At 38.7% G+C, this 27,463-nt stretch overlaps 2 protein-coding genes across 7 annotated transcripts in view; one reads left to right on the top strand and one right to left on the bottom strand.

Moving 5' to 3' along the window:
* The window catches only part of ADCY7 (adenylate cyclase 7), a 31,871-nt gene extending 27,989 nt beyond the window's left edge, over positions 1 to 3,882 (top strand). For all 4 annotated transcript variants that reach the window (XM_024125003.3, XM_007113764.3, XM_028477981.2 and 1 more), the window contains exon 26: positions 63 to 3,882. In XM_024125003.3, the coding sequence (XP_023980771.1) occupies positions 63 to 209 (147 nt within the window). In that variant the 3' untranslated portion in view covers positions 210 to 3,882. The remainder of the gene's footprint in view (positions 1 to 62) is intronic.
* Positions 3,883 to 3,978: 96 nt separating this feature from the next.
* The window catches only part of BRD7 (bromodomain containing 7), a 37,834-nt gene continuing 14,349 nt past the window's right edge, over positions 3,979 to 27,463 (bottom strand). Inside the window, exons 5-17 of one of the 3 annotated variants that reach the window (XM_007113766.4) lie at positions 25,546 to 25,690; positions 21,640 to 21,750; positions 17,018 to 17,202; positions 15,866 to 15,989; positions 15,131 to 15,206; positions 12,542 to 12,649; positions 11,658 to 11,793; positions 9,411 to 9,522; positions 7,532 to 7,588; positions 5,340 to 5,451; positions 4,895 to 5,038; positions 4,538 to 4,681; positions 3,979 to 4,208 (exon numbers count right to left, since the gene is read on the bottom strand). In XM_007113766.4, coding sequence (XP_007113828.1) covers positions 4,153 to 4,208; positions 4,538 to 4,681; positions 4,895 to 5,038; positions 5,340 to 5,451; positions 7,532 to 7,588; positions 9,411 to 9,522; positions 11,658 to 11,793; positions 12,542 to 12,649; positions 15,131 to 15,206; positions 15,866 to 15,989; positions 17,018 to 17,202; positions 21,640 to 21,750; positions 25,546 to 25,690 — 1,510 coding nt within the window. In that variant the 3' untranslated portion in view covers positions 3,979 to 4,152. Of the gene's footprint in view, positions 4,209 to 4,537; positions 4,682 to 4,894; positions 5,039 to 5,339; positions 5,455 to 7,531; positions 7,589 to 9,410; positions 9,523 to 11,657; positions 11,794 to 12,541; positions 12,650 to 15,130; positions 15,207 to 15,865; positions 15,990 to 17,017; positions 17,203 to 21,639; positions 21,751 to 25,545; positions 25,691 to 27,463 lie in introns of all 3 variants that reach the window. The other 2 variants (XM_007113765.4, XM_024124946.3) reach the window with 2 other exon arrangements.

Here is a 27,463-nt window from a genome sequence, read left to right on the forward strand (position 1 = left end):
CATCCCTCCCACAGCAGATTTTCTTTCTGCTTCTGAAGACTTAGGTTTCTTTTCCTTTTCAGGTTACTGAAGAGACATGTACCATCCTCCAGGGACTAGGTTATTCTTGTGAATGCCGCGGACTGATTAACGTCAAAGGCAAAGGCGAACTGCGGACTTACTTTGTCTGTACGGATACTGCCAAGTTTCAAGGGTTGGGGCTGAACTGAGGGCTTTAGGTAGGTGCAGAACATGCTGGAAGCCGATTTCCTTCCCTGAAGCAAGCCAGGGGGAAGGCTCAGCCCCACATCGGTCACAGAGGCAGTCCAAGGGTTTGGCTATTACCACCCCTGGCAGGTGGTTGTGCATGGCTTCCTTGAACTGGCACTAGAGGATTTCTCAGCTCGAGGCGACCACCAAGCCTTACACACAGATAGCCAGAACCTCTGTGCTGTCGGAGTCTGCAACTCGGCCTCCAGCACAGCAGGGAATGGCTCATTTGTGAGTGTTAGACCCTCATTCCCCCAGGTGCTGTGGATGAGACCTCAGAGCATGACCTGGAGACCCCCGCCCACCCCTACTCCCCCTTGGCCTGTGAGCTGCACAGGCGAGACTCTTCTTTCTTTTCTTGTCCAGGATGGGTGGAGACTCCTTTCTCCCCAGCAGAACAGCTGCAAGAGTCCACGTTTCTCATACAGGCATTCTGGTAAAGAGTTGAACCGGTGTTTGTTTTAAATCATCTATAAACGGTTTCAGACAATAGGGAGAAAACCCCAGTGGACACTTCTTACTTCTTGTCATCTTTGGCATGTGTCTGTTTTAAATGGATACATTGTTAATGGAGGTATTTATTATCCTTTAAATGACTTCTGAGATGCTAAACAAATTACCTTCTCTGCAGTGTAGTCTCTGCCTTTGTAACCACTGACACGTAAGTAGGACCACTGTCCAGTGTGAGCATATGGGATCAGCTCAGCTGTGGGATGGAGCTCAAAGGAATGTGGCTCATAGCAGGAAGGCAAGGAGTGTCACAGCCTTGGCTTTGAATCAAACAACTTTGAAGCCAGAATTTTGAGATTAGGTTTAATAAAAGCCTAGCAAATAAGGTATAAGCTCTTAGCCCTTCCTTGACTCCTCATGCATTTCTGAGCACCTGCTGTAACCTTCAACTCTGTCTTAGCTTTATACTGGAAAGGAATGGAGTCTGTGTGGAGAGAAGTTGGACAGCCTGTAGTTCTTTCCTTTCCTTCAGTCCTCATAGCTAGCTTTGAAGAGTTTCAAAACTAAGAGGATCTACTCAGCCTCAGCATGTGTAGAGGTTCCCGTATCTGGGAAGCCAGCCCTCTCACAGGTGCCCAGCTGTTCTTGTTCTGAACTGAATGAGTCAAGGCAAGTGAAAAAGCCAAGTCTGTGAGGTGGTGTCTTACAGCACTTTAGCGCCAAAGAATGCAAAGAAGTCTGCCTATGTTGTTTGTTTCAAGGTGAGAAATAATAACCAAACTGCCCATTCCTTTTTCTGAACTGACGTCATTGCCTCATAACCACAGTATCCCCGGGTTTTCTAATAAATACAGCTGAATTTCACTATCTAGCAGGAATTCTTAGCCAGAAGTCATCCATGAACTCCCCTGAAATTATACAGAAAATCGTGCATACGTGAGGCTTCAAAAGATTACACAACGTTGCAGACAAGTGACTAAGCAGCCAGGTCTGCCTGGGACGGAGGGCTGTGGGGTGAGCTGGCACCCCAGCCACGGGCAGGGAGGGGACTGAAGCCGAAGCTGCTGCCTGCTGGTGCTGTGTCTTGTTGGGGGCTGGGTGGGCTAGTGGCAGCTCAGATGCTCTGCATGAAACTGGAATAGGTAGGACTAAATCACAAGAACTTGCCTAGAGGAATTTCATTGTGAAAACGCTGGTAAGGGAAATAATTAATAAGCCGTACTTAAACTGCCTTTTTTACACACCAATTCTTCACCTAAGTACTATGCTGAAATCTATACCCTTAAAATCAGGAGCGGCCAGGGCTGCTCAACAGGGCTTTGCTGGGAAGTCAGGAAGGTTCTGTCACTGATGATACCGTGTAGACACACATCAGCGTGCTGGGCCTCTCTGAGGTGGACATACTTCTGCTCTTGCAATATGCATATTAATTACTTTTTTTTCCTCCAGCAACGAAATCCCAGTTGGGAGTTTTAAAAAATAATTGGTTACCATTCATGTAGTCTTCTTTCACTGTGCTCAGATAAGAATATTAAGTTTTGAGTTTTGGATAATCAGATCACAGTATATAAGTGACCATAAAAATCACTTATTTTTCATAAATTTGTTTTCCAACTACCAAGTCATTTCTTCACAGGTGTCATTTTGCTTTATGACAAGTATCTTTCCTAACACTGACCTTCTCTATGGGTCAGGGACCTGCTTCAAATTTCTACTGAGGTGGCCTCACTGATGCTAGTGAAAAATCACACCTGAAGTTTTCTGGTTTACTTATTAAGAAAATTTCCTAACAGACAAGATCATTAACCACTGTATACATTGTGTATATGTACAGAAATAATATGCTTTGAGAAAGTACATGCAAATGACTAGGGGTTATTCTATATACTGAATATTTATAGACCTGTAACATTTGTTTCAAAATGTTATAATTTCATTTTTATAAAGCACCAGTGTTTCTCCTTTGTTTAGCTTTTCATAGATTAAATTAGAAATCTGGAAAACCTGATGTCCTAAGGTGTTTTGAATTTAAATGTTTTCTTGGTCTTCGGGAACTTACCTTATTAGCTAAGTAGATCTAAAGTTTGAGTCGGTTACTGCCTGAATTATATTTGAGAGACAAACTCTAAAAAGACGTGATAAATACATATTTGAACTGATTCTTTAATTCTCTTGGCATATGATTTCAAGTATGCTTTTGAAAGATTAGGTCACCTTAACTCTCTCTCTTGAGAGATTCAGTTTTCCTTCACCCTACTTGTTAAGTGTTTGTTTGTTAGTTTTCAAAGTCAAGAAAATAATAAAATAGCTTCCTGCCTCGGTGTTTTACAGAAGGGCTCCATGCAGTCTGAGTAGGGTCTTAAGCTTAATTTGTTCTCTGAACTAGGTTACAGTCTAGAAGAGGACCACATCATCGTCTCCTACTTACTTAAGTAATCACACTGCTCGGTCACTTGACCTTTGCATTTCAGGTAAAAGTAGATGAGTATTAGTTTAGGGGGCACGGCAGAGGCATAGGTGACCTGTGAGAAACAGTAAATAGAAACGTAAACTTTCCTTTAAGCTTGGTGATTTCCTTATGTATTCATGGGTGATTTAGTTTGTTATCTTATTTGGCCTATCCTTTTACTGTAGTTCCAAATAACCCTCTGACAAATGGCAAAAACAAACCAAAAAGGAACACTAGACAAGTTAGTGCTATGAAACTCCTGATATGTTTTGTTTGGTTTTTGTGGTGGTGGGAAGCCCCTAATCCTTCTACATAAGGACATCATTCCCAACAGGTACATAGGGGACACACTAGTAAATTCTAAAGTTATTTTAAGTGTATTTGTTTTCATGGTATAACAATGGAAAATCTCACTGGATGGGGATTTTAAAGAAGAGTTTCTCAGTCACGGTCCTGCCTGTGAAACGTAAGGAAGCAGCACTATCACTGCTCTGCAAGAACTTTGCCCAGGTCCACTCCCACCCACTTTCTGCTCAGTATGGCAACAGGCCAAAATCATTCATTCCTCACAAGGCCACTTTTTGAATAAATCATCAAGGTGAAATCTGGTAAGTCAGGAACCATTTGGTTATAATTTCCTTAAGGAGAAGTACAGCAAATGTGGAAAAATGAGGGATTTCAGTTATTTGGGGAACTTCTTTTAATGGATGGTCCTAAAAAGGCTGTTGTATTTTTTGAGCTTTTCTTCTCTATCATTTCATCCTCAGATTTAGCCCCAGGGAAAGGTGAAGGGGTAGCTTAGCTGATACGCACAATACAGCTCACAGTCCCAGGTTCAGCTTTATTACCTAATAGAAGTCCAATCTCTGGAACATTAAAATGAATTGTTCCAAAGTTTAATTAAAAACACAATTTACAAATATTTAATATCTTCTGAAAAAGCATTTCCAAGTTAAGAATGAAAAAAAATATATACATAATATATAATCAAATACCAGTTAGCTTCAAATCCCATCAGGTCCACACTCAGTAACATCAGTCTTTTTAGGTTCTTCAAAATCTGGAAGAAAAAAAACCCCTTCATTCAGTACTTTTTTCCTTTTAATTAAAAAAGGCATGTGAAGGTAAAAAAGGAGTTAACTGTTGACAACCCTTCTTTACTATGTTCAAGGTTAAAGACTAGGTGCATCACTGTAGCTTTTTTTTTTTTTTTTTTTTTTGGCAAATGTGTGAAATCTTTATTCCTTAGACAAGATGGAAAGAAAACTAAATAGTTTATATGTTAACAGCAGAGACAAAACCTTTCAGATGTTACTTGGAGGGGGAAGACCAATGTTTACTTTTACTCACACTTAGCCCTCCACTCTCCCGGAGACACAGGGCACGTACCTTCTGTTAAATCTACAAAGTTGTTTTCAACCACCGGGGAGGGGATGGAAATCCCCATTGCTTTTCGGACTCCATACATGCTTACAATATCACCCGGAGTTACTTGCTGTGCAAGTTCTTTAAGGTTATTGGTCACTTGTTCAGCTGGAAAGAAAAATCAACATAAAGACAGTTCAAGGTAGTGAAATGTGGTTCCTTTAGATAACTTCAAACAAACAAACAAAAGCCCAATAAATACATAAGTGGAAAAAAATAAACTGTCCATGGTATTCACTTCAGTGTTACTTTATTGTGGTATCACTACTCAGAAATTTTCCCTTTAAACACCCTTATTCTCCTACCAGAGGTACAACATACCAAGATGCATTTCTCTGTATGAGGGACCCAAGAGACAGATCATGTTGGGAGGGGGTCTGGTGCTCAAACGCTCATTCTGGGCTTCCTGGAGCTCTCTGAGCAGTTTGGTGGTCTCATCAAGTTTCCTCTGGAACACTTCAGCTTCTGTGTGTTAAGAAAAATAACCTACTAAGGACAACATGGACATACTTGTATTTGATCTTGTGCAATAAATTGAGTACTATGCTCTGGGGTTTTGCTGTTTATTGGTTAGTCTTCTCTCCTCAAAGGAGTAATCCCCCTCGAATGAAATCAACACCACAGACACGCTTTACTATTCCACTGAAGCATGGCCAGTCAAGATGTTCCTGTAGTGAATGGCTATGTTAATCTGTGCTACTGTGACATTAAATCTTGACTGCCTGTGTCATGAAGTATTTCCTTCAAACCCTCTGGAGACACTTACCTTCCGAGTCAAAAACTTCAACTGGAGCTCCAAAGTTTGTTACTGCTTTCAGTGCTGTAAGCCTGTCTTGATTATTGGAGTCTAAATGCCCTGTTGGTTCCATTTCTGTAATCTGCTTTAAAAAAAAAGATTAACTGAGCTTGCTAAGCCCTGACAGTGCTAGAATGAGAAATTAAGAAGATGGCTTGTGTTTATAAGCCAAGCGATTTCACCTATTTAGAGTTATAATTCTGATGCCTATAAAAACCTTTAAAATGCCATTCCCAAATCCTGGCAAAAGTGTCCATAAATCACACTTCTCGGTAATGGAATGGGGTGTCTTACACAATCCGCATCACTTGTTTCACCACCACTCTAAAGATAAAAGCCTCGTTACTGCCGACACTGTGAAGCGCTTTTGGTGACTGTGACAAGGCTGCAGTTTCTGAGGTTCACAGGCAGTGTTTCAGTCTATACACTTGCACTCCCCTGTGGTAGATCTTGAACATAATAAGATACTTCCTGGGTCTCCTCCAGGCCCCAAAGCCAGGCTGTAGTATTGCACGGGAGAAACAAAATCCTAAAAAGGGTGGAGTTTTATTTCTGGAATCACAAGACTCAGAGTTTCCATAACCCCAACACTGCTTTTTAGGAACAGATCAATCCTGACAATGAGTAAACAAAAGTTAATGGTTCCTTTTATACTTTGGTATATTGCACTCCGAGCTCAGAGAGTCTGAACATCCTATTTCTCTACCAACATATGGGCTAAAAGTGTGTGGCGGAGAAAACCGTTATCAGTACATATTGATACTTATGGTTTGCCACTTCAGCTGGGCCCTTACAACTCTATTCAATAAACTGCTTACCCAGCTTTCTTTCCCGTTCTGAAGTTTTCTTTCATTCTTGCCCGCTCACCAAGTCCATGACCTTTCTTGGCTCCTCTTTCTTGGAAAATGACCTGATTTTGCCAGTACCATCTACACTACCATCTACATGTGCATCTGTCTTTACTTGATTTCACATCTTCAGGTTTTCTTTCCCTTCAAGAGCTTATGTCTCTCTGATCTTCAATGCCCCAGTTTTCCTCCAGTCATTTAACTCACGGTACCTTTATCTTGTCCCCACCATTTTACTGAAATTACTCTGATTAAGGTTACAAATGACACCTGCTGGTCTCCTCTTACTGGGCTTCTGTGCAGCATCTGACACTGCTGGACTCTTTCCTGCATTAGTCTTCTGTGGTTTTCCCACCTTAACTACTGGTCTCTCCAAGGTTCTGTTCTTTGGCCTTTTCCCAGCCTACCTGTTCCGCCTGGACAATCTCAGTCACCTAATACCTACAATAATTCTACCTTGACACCAATGACTTCCAGATCCACACCTCCACTGATGTCTCAAATCACACTCACCAGCGCTGAAACCAAGTGAAATTTCTTTCCCTGCTAAAGGTGTGCTCCTTTTCCTGTATGTCCAATATGAGCTAACAATGCTAATATCTACCTCGTGCAGGTCCTGTCAATTTTAGTTCTACTGTATTTCTCTTTATTGTACATCTTCATTCTCTTCCATTGTATTGTTATCTAAGCAAAAAATTAACTAGCGTTAAGTCCCATAGCTTTTCACTGGTCCCCTCCCTCCAGCCCCTCTCTCGCCTCCACATTTGATCACGGCTGCCTAACTTCTAAAATAAAATCTCAACTTCTTGAGCACTGCATATATGACTCGTCATCATTTGGTCCTCAATACCTTTCCTCCGCTCTCCAGGTACCCTGTGGTCACTCAGTTTCTGGGTGCTCTGCACATGTGCCTTGCCTGCTCAGATCTATTCAGGTCATTACACATGAAGTTCTACCCACTTCACACACCTGGCCCTGTGCTGGGGGAACCCTGTTCATCCTTCTAGACCCAGTTCATCCAGAAGTCCCTCTGCGAGGATCTCCTCAGCTGTCCAAAGCAGCTGGTTTCCCCAACCTGTGTTCCCACAACATATACATTTACTCTGTACGGTAATTGGCTTTGGCTCCCTTGTTTAGGTGCGTGCTTATCTACTGCACTCGCTGCTACTACATTCCCCACAGGCAAAAAAAGTTCGTCGATCTCAGGAGACACTCAATAAATATTTTTCTTTTAAAATAAAAGCTTTATCATTTAGGCTTTTTAGCTTATTCGCCATTTAAATATTTCTTATAAAGAGTAAAAAATATAATCACCTCCATTTCTTTTGCTGTGTCAAGTGTCCTAGTTTGGCCTTCATCTTCAGGAGATGACTATAAGGATAAAGAAAAACACTTTATTAAAAGATACATAAAAAGGCAAATATCAAGTAAAATAGAAAAACATCAGGAGTTTCACAGCAAGATAAAAGGAATAAGAATATGGATTATCAAAATATAATTTTTTAAACCAAAAATGAATTAGATATAATTATTAGCATTTTGAGAGTATTTTGTGAGCCCAGCATACATATTACTGGTGACTTTAAGACTGATAGCATGGACTTGAGGACATGGGGAGGGGGAAGGGTAAGCTGTGACGAAGTGAGAGACCTACTAGAGCATGGACTTGAGGACATGGGGAGGGGGAAGGGTAAGCTGTGACGAAGTGAGAGACCTACTAGAGCATGGACTTGAGGACATGGGGAGGGGGAACTGTGCTTTGTGACCATGAGAGGGGTGGGATAGGGAGGGTGGGAGGGGGAAAAAAAAAAAAAAGACTGATAGTTCTATGACCAATCAAGAAGCAACATACATGTTTAAGAAGGTACTTGGTAAATAGCATCCAAGGACCTAAATAAATGGAGTCTTATTTTCAGCAATAGGTGGTTGAAATCTCTGACAAAGAGAAGATAGGAGTACTCCAGGGTGTATTCTGCATGAAAAGAGTCAATACTTGCAGACAGCAGAGAATGTAAAATATTCAAATGCTACAGAGAACGTGAAAACTTCCCATAATCCTAGTCTTCAGAGATACCGCGTATATAAACAATACATGTATCATGCACAAAAATCAATCATGATCTGTTGTCTTTTCTTGAAAGGTTATACTGTGATTTATTTAACTGATTTCCAATTTTAAGAAATTATAAACACTGTACTGCTTATATATAACTTCTATCTTAATTTGCTAGTATAAATTCTGAGAGGAACTGCTGGATCAAAGGGCAGAGGAACTTTAAATTTGAAATATATTTTTGCCATATCAACAAAATGAAAGATATGCAATTTTAGTTCAAGACTTTTAATTAATTTGGGTTAATTGCTGGGAAGGGTATAGTAAAAATATTTTTGAATTGATGTAAAGCTGAATGTTTTTTAGGTCATGTGAAGAAAGCAGTTTATGTGCTAAGATATAAGACTGTACAGCAGTTCTCACTGAACTTCAGGTGCTGACTCAGCTTTGCTGACAGGTCACCCAAGGACCAGCAGCCACAGGTACAGCGAGGGCAGAGGACAAGGCAACTACAGTCACAGCCACCAGGAAGAGTTATGACCCCCAGGAGATACAGGGTTCCTCTAACTATGGTGACAAGGACATTCTGGGGAGCAACTCTCCTCTACACTGAAGGAACACTTTCTGGTTTTAACCTTTGAGCCAAGTCTCTGAATTATCCCAGATTATGAACTATGTCCAACTGAACTGGAGCTAGTTTACAAGCGTTAATAAAATACAGCAATGAGGAAGCTTTTTACTTTTTTACTTGAGGCTCCACCACTGTATTATTACTACATAATAAGGAAAAGGACATTCCCTATCATTTTAGTCAACTTAATGTCAAACCAGTGAGCAAGACTTCCTTTTTTTGTTAGGGTACATAACACGAGCTGACTTCTGAGTTATAACCCTCATTTTTGATTCCTACATTTCCAAGATGAGGAGATAATGACAATCATCTGGCCCTCACAGATCCTGGTAGCTGAGTTACTCGTTTCCGTTCATTGTCCTCCACCCGTGGTCTCCACCCGGGCTGGGCTGTCTTTTCAGCGGAATGGAGTTCAGCTGTCACACTGGTTAATCCCATGGTTTCATAACACTGATGACTAACACCTGAGGGCCAATGATAAATCACTGTTTCTTTAGCAGCATTCTTACCATCTCCAACTCCTGCAGGGTTCTAGAATGTCCTCCTTTTGTTAAAACATCCAGTAAACTATCTGCCATAACATATGGATAATCTTGGCATGTGGCCAAAAACTCATGGATGCTGAAAGAGAGCGTGTTGGGAAAGTCACTTTCATACAAATCATCTCCACTGGCGTAATCTTCCTATCATAGCCAACTGTTTCATTAGATGCCCTTAATTTATACCCCATGATGTGAAACTTTCCATCTAGACACAACACTGTATTTACGTATTTACCAGTGATCAAGTTATCACAAGAGAATTACACAATACCAAGAACACCACGAAAAGGAAATGCTCCTGGGGAAGACTTCAAAGAAAAACAAGACCTCAGCGATGGAGGGGATCAGGGCTCAGTCTGTGGAATTCTTTGCTTCTCTCCTTCACTTCTTCCCTAAGGTGATCACATTCACCTCAGTACTCTCACATATACTAAAAGACTCTAATAAAAGTCACACCTCCAGTTTGGACCACACTCTTTGGACAGCTCCGTTTGGAGGTCTAATAGGCTCAAAATGTCCAAAATTGAGTTGCTGGATCTTCCTTCCGAAGTAGTCCTTCTAAAATCTTCCCCTTCTCGGTAAACAGCAATGTCATCCTTTTAGGCTTGGTCTAAAACCCTGGAGTCCTCCTTGACTTTGCTCTCTCACACCCCACACTTCAGTGAGTCAAGAAATCCTACTGGCTGACTACTGATCCCTTCTCAGCACCTCAGCCACCACTCCCACGGTCCAGTTCTCATCTGGATTATGACAGCAGTTCCTCTGTTTCTTCCCTTGCTCCCCTGCAATCTGTTTTCCACAGAGCAGCCATAGTGATCCTTTTAAAATTATAAGCCAGACTTGGTCACTACTCTGCTCAAAAGCCACCAATATTTTCCCATCTCACTTAGAATAAAACGCCAAGTCCTTACAAAGATCTACTCCCACCAGTTATTTCCTCTACTCTTCCTGTCCCTTACTGCTCTTCTTGGTCTTTAAATGTGTCAGGCAGGTTCCCACCTCAGGGCCTTCGCACAGCTATTCCACTGGCTGGAATGTTCTTCTTTCAGATGGCAGCAACGTTTGCTTCTTTACTGCCTTCAGTTTTGCTCAATGTTCACTTAGCAAAGCCTTCCTTGACTACCTTATTTAAAACAGCACCCCTCTCCCAATCCCAGCACTATCTTCCTTTACTTCTTTACTTTTCTTCAAAACACCTGTTACCACCTGACAGGAGGGCATGGGTCTTTGTCAGCATTGTTTCCCAGGGGAATCCCCAGTATCTAGACGAATGCCTGGAAAATAAGGCACCTGCAATGTCTGTATGTGGAATGCATGGATGAATAATCCAGAAATAATTTATTCAGGCTGCTGAGAAGAGGTCTAAAGGATATACAAATGGCTTGATCTTAAACCACAGTCACTGACTAAGGACCCCTGCCTTATAAAAGCACTGCCACCACTACCACCATACATACATAAAAGTGAACAATCCCCCCTTTGTCAGAACACCAGGAGACTGGTTTATCTATTGGGTTAAATTCTTACACGTAACGAAAGTTAACAAAGTGCCAGTGCCAAGGAGGAATAACCCAAGCTCAGTGTCCCACCCCAAGCCAGAATCCCAGTAAATCAGGACATTTCATTATGCTGATGGGATGCAAAGTACCCAACATCCTAAATAAGAACACAAAGTTCATCCTCCCACAGAAACAATAAGGGATAGCTGAGTGTAACTGCAATGGTCTACTGGTACGTGATGGGTCAAACAGGCTTGGATGTGGGTTGCCTCAGGAATCGAATCATGTCCTACCTCTTATCTTGGGGAAAATGGGTTGTGGCTTCCCAAACTGATCAAATTTGGAACAAATCACTGACACACAAAACTGTTACAGTAAAGCAGGTGGCACGTCAACATTTTGAAGCAACAAAACTCCTGAATTTTAGTAAGTGGAGGTACACAGCATCTTTAAAAAGATATTTTTGTAAGAATTAAAATACTACAGATGCCAACATCAGAAAATATTAGGGAGATACATTCTTTCTTTAAAATATATAGTCTCTATTAAAGAACGATGATAACTAAAGGTCTATTTAATTACTGTCAATTAAAAAAATTACTGAACACATTTTCTACCATTTGAATAACTCTGTAAGTCTATCAATAGATCACTTATGTATATCAGTATTTTACGACAATGTAGCACTCAGAATACTGATGAACTGGTGACTCACCTGAAATCACTCGGGAGGTCAGAGTCTTCCCCATAGGTTGAATAGATTAAATCAGAATCGTCCTTGCTGATATTTGCAAATGTGGAGTCATAATGTGGTGCATAAGAACTGTAGGGTCCATAATTCAAGTATAACACTGTTGATAAAAACACACACAGACACACACACACACAAAACCACAATACCATTCTTTAACTTGTATGTCAATCTATTTTTTTGTTTATTAAAGATTATTCCCTTCTAACTTTGCTACTTCACTGACTGGCATACAAATCTAGGGTAAACATTTTCTCCAAAACATGTATTTGTGAAGTCACAACTCAGGTGAATCTTTGCCCACAAAGGGGAGAGGAAAAAAAAGAAATAACAAAACTCATTTTGAATACTAATACTGATTTTTCAGGGGCTTCCCTGGTGGCACAGTGGTTAAGAATCCACCTGCCAATGCAGGGGACACGGGTTTGAGCCCTGGTCCGGGAAGATCTCACATGCTGCGGAGCAACTAAGCCCGTGCGCCAGAACTACTGAGCTTGTGCTCTAGAGCCCGCAAGCCACAACTACTGAGGCTACACGTCACAACTACTGAAGCCCGCGTGCCTAGAGCCCATGCTCCGCAACAAGAGAAGCCACCGCAATGAGAAGCCCGCGCACCACAACGAAGAGTAGCCCCTGCTCGCCACAACTAGAGAAAGCCCACGCACAGCAACAAAGACCCAACGCAGCCAAAAATAAATAAATAAATTTAGAAAAAAATTACTGATTTTTCAGTTTCTTCTTAATAAAATAGCTAATTAATGTTGCAAAAATACCATAAAGAGAGTGCTTCTTTTCCTCAGCTCCTTGAGAAAGAGAGAAAAAACCTGACTACCATGTGGGAGCCTTACCTGGAGTTACCTTGTTCCTTTTATCTTCTTTGAACCCCTGCAAAGTATTCACTCCAGACTGAAGTCTTCCAGTTGTCATTCCCAGTCTCACAGGGCAGTAGCCTGGTTCTAAAACATAAGAGTGAGCACGGTGGAGGCAGCTCATGTGGCAGTGATCCAGATGGTGCTCTCACTCAGCGTCTGTGCGCACACTGCTTCATGCCATCCACGTGACTCTGGGCAGCCCTTGCTCTACCCATTTTTAACATAAGAAAATCTGAGCTTAGAAAGGCAGGAATGTACGCAGGACCAAAACCTGGTCCTTTTCATTATACTCTACTGCATCCTGGAATTCTGTATAATCATGTTGCACTTCACTTTAAAAAACATGTTTAAAGTTTTTTAAACATAGACTTAAAAAAAAATTTTTAATTTTTCTTTTGGCCGCACCCCGCAGCATGTGGGATCTTAGTTCCCCCACCAGGGATCAAACCTGCACTCCCTGCATTGGGAGCGTGGAGTCTTAACCACTGGACAGCCAGGGAAGTCCTGAAGGTCGGATCTTTTAATGTTAAGATGATGGAAGTAAACCAGTAGAAAAGGTCAAGTAAAAGACTAAGAGAAAATAAATGATTAAAGACAAGAACTCATAATATATTCAGGATGAGTTAATCTGAATTAATCTGAGGCAGACTTGCACTGCAGGGAAGAATAGCCTTTAAAGATGTGATGTCGGTAAACCAGGAACAAACCCCTGTAATGATGCTAGAAATCTGTGATACAAGCATAAGAACTGAGAAGGATGGTATCAGGAGAAAACGTGGTCTCTAACAAAATCCAACAGAAAGGACATTTTCTCTTGAAGAAGAGACAAGATGATTTTTGTAGCATGACCACCCTGGAATAGAGTCTACTGCCACATGTGATCAGTGTGATAAAATAAAAGCACTTGTGAGAAACTTCCAACACCTAAATCAGATCTTCTGGAATTTGGTGTCCCAATTGGTACTAGTGCCTCCAACCAGGAGGATGGAGCTGAGACAGGGGCATCTTCTGCCTTAAACCAGTAAACTGGCCTCCTGGGGGAGCTGCTGTGTGTGTGTGAGGAGTCAGGTCAGCGTTGGCCACATTTGATAATGCCTACAGAAGCAGGAAATCCAGAAAACCAGACCAAGAGCAGAGACCAGACCCCAAGTACAAAGAAAGGGGCAGATCTTAAGGTGTGACCTCAATCAATGTAGTTACATCCCCAAAGCTCCATCACGGCTATACTAGAGAGAGCAATGCTCTCAATCCTGTGGCATTTTCTTTTTCTCCCGTGATTTTCTTTGACCCAAGACCCTAAAAAATTCTTATGAAAAGTTCATATAAAAGTAAAAAATGAGTTTTGTTTTGAAAACATAGCATCAGTTCCTTTTCTTCTAAGTAAAGGAGGCTATTCATGTTCTCCTTCAGCATTTCAAGAGTGGAATGCAATGCTCAAAGAGAACATTGACAGGCTTGCATCAAATGCATCAAGCTCTTCTCTGCTTCAAGGTGTTTTTTTTACCTGTTATTCCCCAATCCCTTACTCACCATTTTGGGATCAACCTAAACGTCTCTTAAGGAAGCCCTCTCTGACCCCCAGACACTAGATAGATATATCCTGTTACTACTCTGCTGCTCTGTTCCTCTGATGTACTGATTCATGGTGGACAAGTTGCCATCTCTTTCCATGATTCCTTTTGTTTGTGTCCTCCTTTCCCCACTCCACAGAACGTAAGAGGGACTTGTCTCTTCCTGTTTTGCTCCCTTTTTACACCTAGCTCCACCTCAAGCTCCTAAGACAGTGTCTTGCTCATAGCAAACAATAATGGAGACTATTTCCTGAAGCGCAGGAATTTTGTCATTATTCATTTTTGTATCTCCAATTAACTCTCTCCTAATGGTAGTATGAAAACAGATATTTATAAAATATTCTCATGCTTATCACATGATTTTCCCCCCCTCAGATGAATGACATAAATTTCCCATTCTTACATCAAGGTTTAAAATATTCCCTATCCTATTTCCATTAAAATATCATTTGAGAAAATTTAAGTATGACTTGAGTTTCTAAAACAGTGATTCCCAACCTTTATAAACTTTCTATCAACCACAGTGAAAGATATGTCATTAACCATATATTATTCCATTCCCATTAAGGTACTACATGGCATATATATTCATTTTATTCCCTGAAATTAAGAAGTCAAGTTAAATTTATTATGCCATAGTCTGAGATACTTCAAAAAATAACTGAGCCTTTATACCAGAGTCTCTTAAAACCAGGGCTAGAAATGACTAATATTTTGGCTTTGTTAATGGTGTACCCACCATTATATAAAGTGCCTGATATTCCAGGCACTTTATATATTAAAGAAAACTTGATCTGTAGTACTTATTTGGGATGAAATAAAGTTAGGCTAGCTGTTAGCATGAAGTACACGATGCCTAGCCAAGTTCTTTATGGATGATGATACAGTTAGGTTTATCAATATTCAGACTTGTTGCTTTAAAATGTTAACCCGGGTTACTGCTCTTTGCCAAATTAGCATCAAGTTCATGCACAGTCTAATTCTGTGAACTTACCTCCTACAACAGGATCCACAGGATGGAGAAGTCCCAGTGTTGTTGTTCCATCTGGTTTTCTCCTTTCAAATTCACACTGCAAAGACCCAAAGTATTCAAATGGCATGAACAGTTTTATATACCATATGTACATATGCTGCTCATCAGAAAACCTTACCTTAGTTGAGTCAAACTAATATTACAGGTAGCGATCATCATTATACTCAGATATCAACTTTTACACCTGTCTCCATGCACACAGGTGTTGATGGGTTAAAGAAATGAAGGTTAGAGAAATCTCAGAATTTTGAAGAGCTGTGTGGGTCCTTAAGGTCACCGAGTTCTGTTCACTCTATTAAAAAAGGATACTGAAGGCCAGGGAAGGGGAGTGACTTGCCCAAAGTCATGTATTAATTCATTTGGTTTTAGAACCAATGTGCTATACAATATAACTTGAAAAGACCGGTACATAAATGTTTTCTTTGTAAGCTTTAAGTCTGTGGTTCATTTTCCAACTTTAGAACACATTAACATCACTTAAAACAAACAAACAAACCCAAATCCCTCTATCCAGTAACAGAGGATAATACTATGTACTTTACCAACCAAGTATATTATTACTTTTTCTTTTTGTGAGTGTTCTCCTTAAGAGCTCTATGGCACATATGGATTAAAAGTACACAAGCAACTTAAAAACTGAAAGTTTCAGACAACCTGAATCAGTAGGTAATGAAAACAAAGGAAAAGCTTGATTACCTGACTATTAACAAGCCGCCTGGTCAGCTTTCCTCCAGATTCCTTAACAATGCGGTCAATCTGCTCCTGCTCTCTTTCTAAATTATTGCTTTTAAATTTATCTTCAAGTACATCTTTCTCTTTCCTGAAAACACACATTAGTACTAAGTAAAAAAAAAAAAAAAGATAAGATGAAAACATTAAAATGTAATTCCAAATATGAATACAACTAAAGAGGAGAAATTTGCACTACTGACACCAATTAAAACTTTGTTCCTTAATGACCTGGTAAGGGGCCCTAATAACACACCAACAGGAAGGCAAACCAAGTACGTTGGTTAGTTCCCTCCCTTTTTGTGTCCAGTGTTACTTGCTTAAAATTTTTTTCTTAGAAGATTCACAAAAATGAAACTCCACCTCAAATATGTTTTAAAAGGGGGAGGGGAGCACAACTTGTTTTACAATTTGTTTTATTAAGTCCAATTTTTAAAATTAAAATTTAAAATAAACGTACATTTAAAATGTGTAAATCTTAGAAATATAACAAAAACTTGTCACAAGTTTACTTTCTTTGCATTATGACAGCAGAAATCCCACACTGCTAACTAAACCCTTCTCCCAGAGTTGACAGCGAGGTGCTGGGCATCAGAGTAGGCAGTGGTGTGACCGGGATATACACGACTGCGTCCGGCCATGCCAGCTGCTGCCCGGTAGGACCAGTGGCTCATTACTGCTCCTACCAGCTGACACTGAGTAGAAAACATGCACACATCTCAGTGACAGCCCATCTGTTTAGAAGGTAGCTTTAACTGTGCTTAGGCTTAAGTATGGTCTCAACTCCTTTGTGGAATGAAATAATGAATACACACTTTTTTCTTAAACAAACAGTTCTATTAAAAAAAACTCACAGACAATATGAGTCCCTAAAGGTAATTTACTGGTTTTAAAACTACTTTCATACAGAATAGACATTCAGAACTATTTTCTGAACTGTGTTTGCACAATTCCATATAATGCTTTGTATGAGAAGAGGGGTATCATCAAATCATCAAAATGGACTTTCAGGACAAAACCCAACCAACCATGGACCCAAGGCAGGCCCCCAATCAGTATTTTCTCCCAATACTGGTGCGAAAAAGACAGCTTAACCTTAATATTCCAAAGATTCTTTACTTTTTATTTTCCTTATTGGGACTCTTGAAGCCTTGTGCCTCAGCGTCTGCAGAGTCTTCCCTCTCTCTTGGCCAGCAGCCGCTGTCCTCCCCACTCTGCGAGGTGTCTGTTCTATCTTTCTGCTTTCGACTTTTTTGCAAGTCTGCCATGAAGTCTATGCTCTGCTTCAGGCTCTGAATTCTCTCCTAAAAATATTCAAGAATATTCTTATTGAATGTTTGTCATTCATTTTGAAAGTAATGCATTTTTCCCCCCACAAGAGTTTGCACTTATCCTGTTATTAACTAGGGAAGAAAAACAATTAAATGTAATCATACCAACAGAGTAGAATATTTAGGAACCAGGACAATAAAGTCTATTCCTTCAATGCAGATAATTTCCAATATAAGAGAATGCTTTATAACTTTGCTGCATCATTAAAAAGTTCACAGAAGAGAAAGTGTGAATAAATACTAAGAATTCTTTGCAGTACTAAATTTAAAAAGTAAAATTTAATAGGATGTTAAAGTTTTATATTTAACAGAATGGTTTTATCTTCTGAAATTTAAGAATTATCAGGTATTTAAAACCTAGAGCATGTGAACATGTGAAGATCCCTTACATTCTGGTATCCTGGGATGATCAATGATGATTCTGGCATTCTTCTCTGTGTGAAAACACGCCTCAAGGAGAATAAAAAGGCTGCTAGCATAGTTTCTTTTTCAGAGTGCATAATGTTCTAACCAAAGAAGTATTGTTTCTGTTTTGTGAAATGTGCTGAATTTTCCCCTGCATTGATATGCTGTGAAATTGTCATGGTGGTTAAGGACTTGAGGTTTCTGGACAAATGTTAAAGAGGCAGATTTGTTCCCAGTGACTTTTCTGCCTTTTAATTCTGAGTGTTGTCACTGGATAAAATATGGACTGCAGTCTCCTCTGGGCTGCACAGCAACAGCAGGGAAGACTTCTGTGGAATAACAGAAACTAGAACTGGAAAGGACCAGAGGTCATTCAAATAACAACAGTGTAGCCCAGAAATGCTAAATGACTCACCTAAAGTCACAGGACCAGTGACTAAGACCAGGCCTCTTGTCTCTCACGATGGGGACCTTCCTCATCGTACTCTGCTGTATTAGCAGTACAGACTGAGAGCCTCAAGAAATGCACCCTGCTATTTTTACTGGACTATAATTTTAAAATAATCTTAAAACTATTTAAGCAATATATTTTATGGTAGACAAAGATATGGGTAGAGGAGAAAATAAATACCTTGTTAATTTATTATCCAGAGACGAAAAGTGTTAACAGGTTTAACATTCTAGTATTTTTCTAAGCATTACACATATTAGCAAATTGGAATTATAATGATCATTTTGTAACAAGCAAAGTTTTTTTTTTCAGTTAATAAATTTCAAGTATCTCCCCTCTGTATCATTAAATATTCTTTAAAATACTCTTAACAACTGTATAGTATTTCATCCCATGTGCGTCTCATGGTTTAATTAATGACCCTTACTGGACATTTAGCTTATTTCCAAGTTTCTCCTACTATAAATAAAAGTCTCCAGGAATCTCTACCTCTTTAGAATAAATCCTAGGCGTAAAAATACTAGGTCAAAGAGAATGAGGATTTTTAAGGCTTCTGATGTCTACTACCAAACTGCTTTCTAGAAAAACTGTAACAATTAATAATATTTGAAAGTTTCACCAGTGTTTGAATTTTCTCTGAATCCCTGGCAAACTGATTAGTACCATTAAAAAAAATTACTAATTCGATTTTTAAAAACAGGTTTTATTTTAATACACACTTAAAAAATATTAGTGTGTGATTCTTTCTGTGTGCATTTACTGGCCATTTGTGTTTCCCCTTGTGCATGTCACTTAAGCCATTTCTTACTCATCTATTTCCAGCACCTGAAATGGACGTTGGCACACAGTAGGCACTCAATAAATGATGGTTAAATGAATGGGCTTAGATCACAAAGTTCTCAGTAACCTTTTAATTTCCATTCTAGAGTTTTATAAAGCAGAACCTACATTTAAGAACATTTTCAGATTTTCAGAAAAACATAATATGCATAAAATTAAAATAATTCAATTAGAGAAATTTTCTAAATTTCAACACAAGTCATGGAAAAAAATTGAGTTTAATTTTAATTTGAAAGCAATGTCTTTCTTTTTTGGTAACTAAAATGTCTCCAAATCAGCATACTGTTTATTAATTCTCAATTTTACAAATGTCTAAAGGGTTTGATTCCTTGCCATTAATAACAGCTAACCTACCGAGTGCTCACTCACATAGCAGGAATGATTTTATAAGGTAAGTACTACTGTTAGGCCATTTTACATGATGGGAAAAAGGCTGAGAAAGGTTACATGGCCTAAGATCACACAAAGTCTGAATAACACAGCCAGGACCTGAACCTTGATTAGTCTGATCCAAAGCCACTATGCTATGAATAGTACTGTTTATACTATAATGCAGCATTTAGTATTTATTTGGTAGAGCAAAAGAATTATTCTGCATATGTCCACTTTTTATAAAAATAACACATCTACTAACAGTCACCTAATAGTCACTACTTGTAACTGAAAAAATGATGAATGACTGCTCTACAATCTTTACACTGAATTCAAAAACAGTTATCTTTGAAAAGACACCATTCACGGAAGGGTGTACGGGGCTCTCTTGGGAGATGTGCTATTAAAAGAGTAATTCAGAAGGTCTAAATTTAAACTTAAAAATCACTACTGTAAGGGTCTCTCCCATCTAGGGTGGAGAGAACCGTCAACAGGAAGCTATAACACAGGATGCGTAGGGCTCCTCAACAGGAAGAGATCTGAAAAAAGGGAAGACAACAGAGAGAGAAAAGGGAAAGTGGAAAAGAAAGGTTTTTTTTCTGTGCTTCCAGCCATCCCATCCCCAATAAAATACGAGATACTGGAGTTGTTTACATGTCATATTAACTACATTATTTAAAGATGAGAAAACAGTGGTAGATCAAAATTGAACATTTTTCTTGGATATGTTATTCTGTGAATTAAATTTTATCCTAAAAATTCAATGTACATATTTTGGAGTGACTAAACACTGCATTTGTTGGGTGCACTTTTACTTCAAATACAAAAATAGCAAGTATTTGCAGGTTTTTAAAACTGGAATATGGCTTGGTTCTGGATTCTGAGTTTTTCTGCAAAGAATGGGATAAACATTTTATATTCCCCTTTCCTCTGCATATTTTGCCAAAGATGGGTAACTGGCTTACATTACAGTTTCTCAAGTCTCTAGGAAAGGGTGGGAATTGATGTTGTCTAAATATTAGGAGTGCAAGAATGATCATCAATCCAAATGTTTTTCTTTCCTCAGTTAAGTGGATACAAGAATCTTTCAGAGCCAAGCACACAGACACTAAGACATCTGCACACCAAGGCAATTCTTTAAATGTAAAACTGTGATACAAATGATCACCATAAAAATTGGAAAACCATATGCATCTATCTACACGACTCATTTGTACTATCCTCTAACTCCCTTGAATTTGAACCCGAGCCCTTGATTCTGATTTCTTTCTCCTCATACCCACTCATTTCTTCTTTGCAAAATCTCTCTCACATCTTCTTGATCTCCTCCTTACTCTCTTCCTAAAATTAGCACATTAACGCTAGCAATTATCTTTAAGATCTCAGATTAAACCTTCTTCTCTACAGATGAGAACACTGAGGCTCAGGGTGGTTAATGGGCCCAGGGTGGGCCAAGGTCCACAAGTTAGTGGAAAAGAGCTAAAACTAGAACTCAGTCTTCTGACTTCCCGCTGTGATAAGGTGCCAGGTTTGTCTCAGTTAATTTTCCGTCCAATGCAGAGTTGTGAGTAAAACCTCAAAAGACGTGATTTATCTTGTGAGCTCTCCTCTTCTCCCAGCAGATGCACATGATCACCTCAATTTGCCCTTCAAGGTCATTCATCAGCCATCGCTCCGAGACGAGACTCCCGTCACTTTCTGCCACTATCTACAGTATCTGTTTTGAATAAGGTATCAGTTTAAGCTCCCTCATGAAGCTTGATGATGATGATGTGTCTGTGTCTCTGCACACATTTCTCCCATGTCAAATGCCTTACTATGTGCACCAGTTCTTATCCTTCAAAGGAAAGTCTGCTCCTGTGGGGAGGTGGCTTTGAGACAATTCCAAATTATCGTTCATTTGTGTATTTTGTTTCTTTCTACTCGAAGGAGTTCCTGTGCTTCACCAGAACATTAGATTCCATCCCTACAAAGGGAAATAGAGAGCTTTCGTTCTAAAAGGTCTCATAATTCATGTAATCTATCCTGTCCTGGAATTCATGTTGATGTTTGTTTCACAGCCAATATAAGTCTATCTGGTGAATACCAACTCAACAGCCTCTAAGTAAATAATTACGAGTGACTGCCAATATTTATTTGTATCAATTCCAAATGAGAATCTTCCTGCTTTAATTTTCTTTTCTATGTTAAAAAATTTTTTTCATTTAATAGTTCCTACTTTTAATATCATCTGCCTATAAAATAAAACCAGTACTGTATTGGATCTGTATCACTATAACCAAAAAACAAAGGGATACAGATTTTTATAATAATTATTATTTATGACAAAGAAATTCCTTTACCTGGCTAAGAATTTTCATCCCTGAGTGCAATAGCTTCTTTGCAGCTTTATAATAAATGGTCTCTGGTTTGTTGTAAATCATAGCATTAGTACACATTAGTTTGAAGTTATCCTGCAGAGAAAATATTAGGGAGGAATGCATTAAAATGAAACAAAGTACCCTCCTGTCCTGTTTGAAATCATGCAGGTCTTCAAGAAATTAAAAGCAACCACCACCACCAAAAAAGAACCCCCAAAAACAAAAACAAACCAACAAAACCCCCTCCCATCCTTTTACTGTTTACTAAGCAACATTAATAGCAATTTATTAAGTTTTAAAATTCACTAACAGGGCTTCCCTGGTGGCGCAGTGGTTAAGAACCCACCTGCTAATGCAGGGGACACGGGTTCGAGTCCTGGTCTGGGAAGATCCCGCACGCCGCAGAGCAACTAAGCCCATGCGCCACAACTACTGAGCCTGCGTTCTAGAGCCTGCGAGCCACAACTACTGAAACCCACACACCTAGAGCCTGTGCTCCTCAACAAGAGAAGCCACCACGAGAAGCCCACATACGGCAATGAAGAGTAGCCCCTGCTCGACGCAACTAGAGAAAGACTGCGCGCAACAAAGACCCAACGCAGCCAAAAAAAAAAAAGAAAAAGAAAGAAAAAATAAAAACTTAAACTTAAAAAAAAATAATAAAACTCACCAACAAAACGAATACTGCTAAATTAATTTAAATATCCTACTACATTCCTTTCCAAATTCTTAAACATTCTATAGTAACTATATACATTTTAGATCCCTAGATAAAATTTTAAAATGGGTTTCTTCAGTACAATTTTATTGCACAATTAGAAGAAAATACTATCTTAGATTTAATAATTTTAACTGTGTACTTCATTTAATTAAAAAATATTCTTAGTTTTAAAACAAACATCTTAATTCTCCAGTTACGAGTTACATATTTTACTTCAGATCTTGACTGAAAACCGGGACAATGTTAAATTATCACAATATTTCCTACCAGATTCAAATTAACTGAGCAAAAATGGCAAAACATTTACACTAATTTTAAGTGTTTGGATACTATTATAAGCTAAACATAATTTGCAGAATGTTGCAAAATCATGCCAACCTGAAATAAACCATACAACCTCAGAGTTACAACATGTAACTGCAGTAGGCAAATTATCAAAACTGTACTTTTGGTTTAAATTTCAAAGTATGCACATGTGCTGGGGAACTCAATCCCACTGCCTATTTTCATGGTTTAGTAATCTTTACATTGTATAAATGTGAGAGTGATTATGCCAAGGCCTTACTAAGTTAAAATGATAAAAACCCAACAAAAAAGAATCTGAGCCCCAAACTCCTCCTCCGAATTTAAAACGAAACATTCAAGCCTCATCATTTAATAACTAGTGATGACAGCTTAGAACACTTAATGTAATGAAGATAGGTAGACTGAATATTATTTAAAAGCATATGAGAAGACTGGGTCACAATAAATTTGATATTAAATTTAAAGGAAATGAAAAGAAGTATATGTGGATCCTCAGTTCTTGGCCAAGTCTCTAATCAGTTAGGATTTTGCTAGGTCCTGGATCCCTAAGAATCTGATGAAACCTATGGATCCACTCCTCAAGCACACACATGTAATACAAAGGTGAACACAAAATTTTCATGTCATTTTATAAGGTTCCTGGTCCCCCTAAAGGCTCATCCATGGCTACCCAAAGGACCCCAGGTTAAGAACCCTTGTTACAGATGTTCTGAAAAGCTTCCATTCCATTAAGAATTATTAACTATATATTTGGGGGTAGGAGAGGCAAATGAGGGGAGACACTAGATGACTATTACACTAAATGACCATTGGCCTATAACTGGCAAGAGAGTACTGGACTACTCTGATTACAGGGCTGATCTGTTAAAGCAATTTGTAGATTCCATGAATCTTAACTGCCACGTGCTAGGCTTTACTGGACTTTTGTGTAATGGCACTTCATCATTCATAAAGCTGAATGACCTTTCTGCATACTTTTCATGTAGTAATAAAAAAAAACCAAACCTTGAACAGCCTAATGAGCTGGATAAGCTAATAAATACTACATCGGGCTATGGAATTTTCCTGAGAAAAAAGTGTAGTAATGTAGAAAACTCCAAAAAGTTAAAAATACTTGTTCATTTCAATTATGATAAATCTTGACCATTTGCTCAAAAACACTTAGGGGGCATACTTCTATTCCCTCATGTCATCATAAGGGAAAGATCCAAGGAAAACTATTCACAAAAAGGAAAAAAAAACTGTGAAAAATTTTCCATTAAGCAATATATAAGGTCTGAAATATGCTGAAATCAACAGTTCTAGCCTAATTTTTACCAGATAAAAAGTTGAGAAAAGTTTCCATTTCTTTGAATACAAGAGAATACAATTCAGGTTTCTCAGAGTGAAATATTATCTATACATTCAAGTTGATAGTAAAGACAGAACTAAATGCTAGTGTTATAAATTTCAACCGATCAACGTGGATGAAAAAAAAAAAAGAGACCAAGTAAACGTTTACTGTCTTATTTTCCTTCTGTAACTGATTAGGGTCTAGCCCTTAGGTCAGGTGAACACTACAATGTTCAACCAGAAAACAACAAAGATAGAATAGATATTATCTAAACCAGTTAAGTTCGTAATGGTTTGGTACAGAGCAAATTAAAAAAGAAAACACACGGTTCCTTTTCTTCGGATGACTAAAATGTAAAGTATAACTCTGAAACCAACATATATACCAAGGCTATTTAAAGATGGAAAAAACTTCAACTATAACATTAGGCATTATGTATCATCTTAGTAGCTTGTAGGTTCTTTACTTGTAATTTATAAATTTCTTTCTTCTTAAAGTTGAAGAAAATATGCTAAACAAGTATAGAGCCGAAGTGAACTCAGGGAGCAAATGACTTTCATCAAACTAGAAAATGTAATTAAACTTCTTATTTATTTATTTTTATTTTTGGCTGCGTTGGGTCTTCATTGCTGCACGTGGGCTCCCTCTGGTTGTGGCGAGCGGAGGCTACTCTTCGTTGTGGTGGCTTCTCTTATTGCGGAGCACGGGCTCTAAGCGCGTAGGTTTCAGTAGTTGTGGCACACGGGCTCAGCAGTCATGGCTTGTGGGGTCTAGAGCACAGGCTCAGTAGTTGTGGCTCACGGGCTTAGCTGCTCTGCGGCACGTGGGATCTTCCCGGACCAGGGCTCGAACCCATGTCTCCTGAACTGGCAGGCGGATTCTTAACCACTGCGCCACCAGGGAAGCCCCAAGAAAATGTAATTAAACTTCTGTTTAGTATTTCTAGACAAGTCAATCTATTCTCTATTAGGAAGATGTCTAGAAATAGAAAAAGAAACTACTCTAAATCAACTTCCATTAAAATACTGACTTTATTCAATATCTTGTTAATAACCTATAATGGAAAATAATCTGAAAAAAATATACAACTGAAGCACTTTGCTGTATACCTGAAACTAATACAATACTGTTAATCAGCTATACTTCAATTAAAAAATATATAAATTTTACTTGCATTGATCTGAAATTAAAAATCAAACATCTTTTTATTTTAAAGGTTGAGAAAATATTTTATAGAACACATGAAATTCAAAATTTTACCAAAACCCACAAAATAATAAAAGACAGCAGATGGCTTATTTTGTCTGGTTTTTTATCACAGAGCTCAAAGATGTTTTCTAAGACAAAAAAATACAGATTTTAGGTATTAAAATAAACTTGAGAAAGATTCTGAATACCAGACATGCAGATTTCTGCCAGGATTTTGTACACATAGGATCCAAAAGTTTGACTCTCAAGTGAACAGATATGTTCTTTTGTAGCATAGCTCAGTCTATTTCTCCAACACGAGGTAAGTAACTAGAGTTACCTTTAGTTCTTCTATGGACTGGTAATCATTGTTCTTGATCTTTTCTTTCATGGTACTAAAATCCATTGGGTGTTTAATGATCATGGAGTAGCCTGGAGCAATAAAATCAGTCACAGGAAATGAAAAGAAAGCACTTGGGTCTTTCCTGTGAAGACAGAAAAAAAGGCAATTTTATTTCTATCACAAACAAATCTACTGGTCAAGGAGCATGAGTCAGAGGAAACCCTTCAGATGTAGAATTTGTAGTAGGCTAATATGTTTTTCACTGAAAACTGAAGTAATGATTTTAAAGACTAATAACTATTTAACAAGGTTAAGATGCTTTACATACAAATTGTACCCTTAAGACAGAGAATCTTTTAAAATATGCAGCTTAATTAATTCATAGCATCTCCAACACAGGGAAAGATGAAACAAAATAAGAAATCTAGATTAACTAACCAATATCTTGTACTCTGGAAGATTAGTACTATGTATTTTTATCAATCACAGAGGAAAAAGCAGAAATAATAACAATAAATGCACACCTGCAATCTTCCGTATTGGTTTCTAATTAGGCTTGGACTCTTGGGCCACAGAGCTGTTGCTTCCTCATGAGTACAGCTGGCCCTCTGTATCCGTGGGTTTCTCAATGTGGATATGGAGGGCTGACTGTATTCACTGGACTGCTGTCATTTTATATAAGGGACCTGAGCATCCTTGGATTCTGGTATCTACGGGGGCTCCTGGAATCAATCCCCTGTGGATACCAAGGGTTGATTATATATATTTTCTTAAGCAATGGATACAACTTCTATTGTGTGTGTGTTGGGGGGGGGGTCTCAAAAAACTGACATTAAAAAGGTCCTCATAATAGCCCCAAACTTGAGACCCAGTGCTTTCCATCATAGGTTCTTAACTCTGGCTGTGCATGAGAATCATTAGAGGAGCTTTAAAAAAATTCCAGTGGGGTGGGAGGCTTACCCTAGACCCGCTACATGAGAATCGCTTATAGGAGGGTGGTCCAGACCATGGTTTTTCTAGGGTTGAATTTTGATATTTCCAGGATAGACAGGGTTGAGAACCATTGCTCTATAAGATTAGTTCATTAGATTGTTGTTTTCCTCTGGAAATCTGGCATATCAAAGCTTTCTTACTCCAAATAATCACAGCAATAAAAATGGTTATTTATTATTAAATAAATATATTTACTATTTAAAAATAATAATAGCAGCAATTTAAAATATATATTTACCACATGCCAGGGCCAGTGGTAGGGAATTGAGGTATTTTATATCTAATCCTCACAAAAGCCATCAAGGAGGTGGTATCCTCACTTAGAGATGAGAATACTGAGGCTCAGAGGTCAAATGATTTGTTCTAGGTCATAAATCTGATAAAATAGAGATGGAATCTGAATTTAGGTGTGTGCGAATCTGCCTTTGTTCTTCCCAGCAGGACGCCTAAGCAGTGAGATTAAAAAGTACCGAGAATAAGCAAAAATGTCCAGTATGGAACTTATACATCCAAATGCATATTATCCATGAAAGCTACTGTGAATAACACCATGAAGCATCTCTGGAGGGCCTCTTCAGAGCAAATTATCTACACCTCCTAAAATCAGTCATTTTAACATAGAGTGCCACTTGGTTTGACCAAAAATGCTATTATTAAACTTGGTCAATTATATTCTTTACCAGCATTTGCGCTGAGCCTCAAGGATGAAGAATCATTAAGGCTATTCCAAAAAAAAATGGGGCTCTGGGTTCTAATTCCCAAAATGTTCTGAGCAATGTGAACATCCTTAGACTAAGAGAGACCCTGGTAAGTAGATTTCTTTTAAGGAGATGTCATTACCCTACATTCCGGTCTTACGTTGTACAAGAAACAAAATTAAAAGGTAGCCAAAATGCTTTATAGTCATACATTCTAATTGAGT

This window comes from Physeter macrocephalus, chromosome 17 (genome assembly GCF_002837175.3).
Source record: "Physeter macrocephalus isolate SW-GA chromosome 17, ASM283717v5, whole genome shotgun sequence".
Classification (NCBI taxonomy): domain Eukaryota; kingdom Metazoa; phylum Chordata; class Mammalia; order Artiodactyla; family Physeteridae; genus Physeter; species Physeter macrocephalus.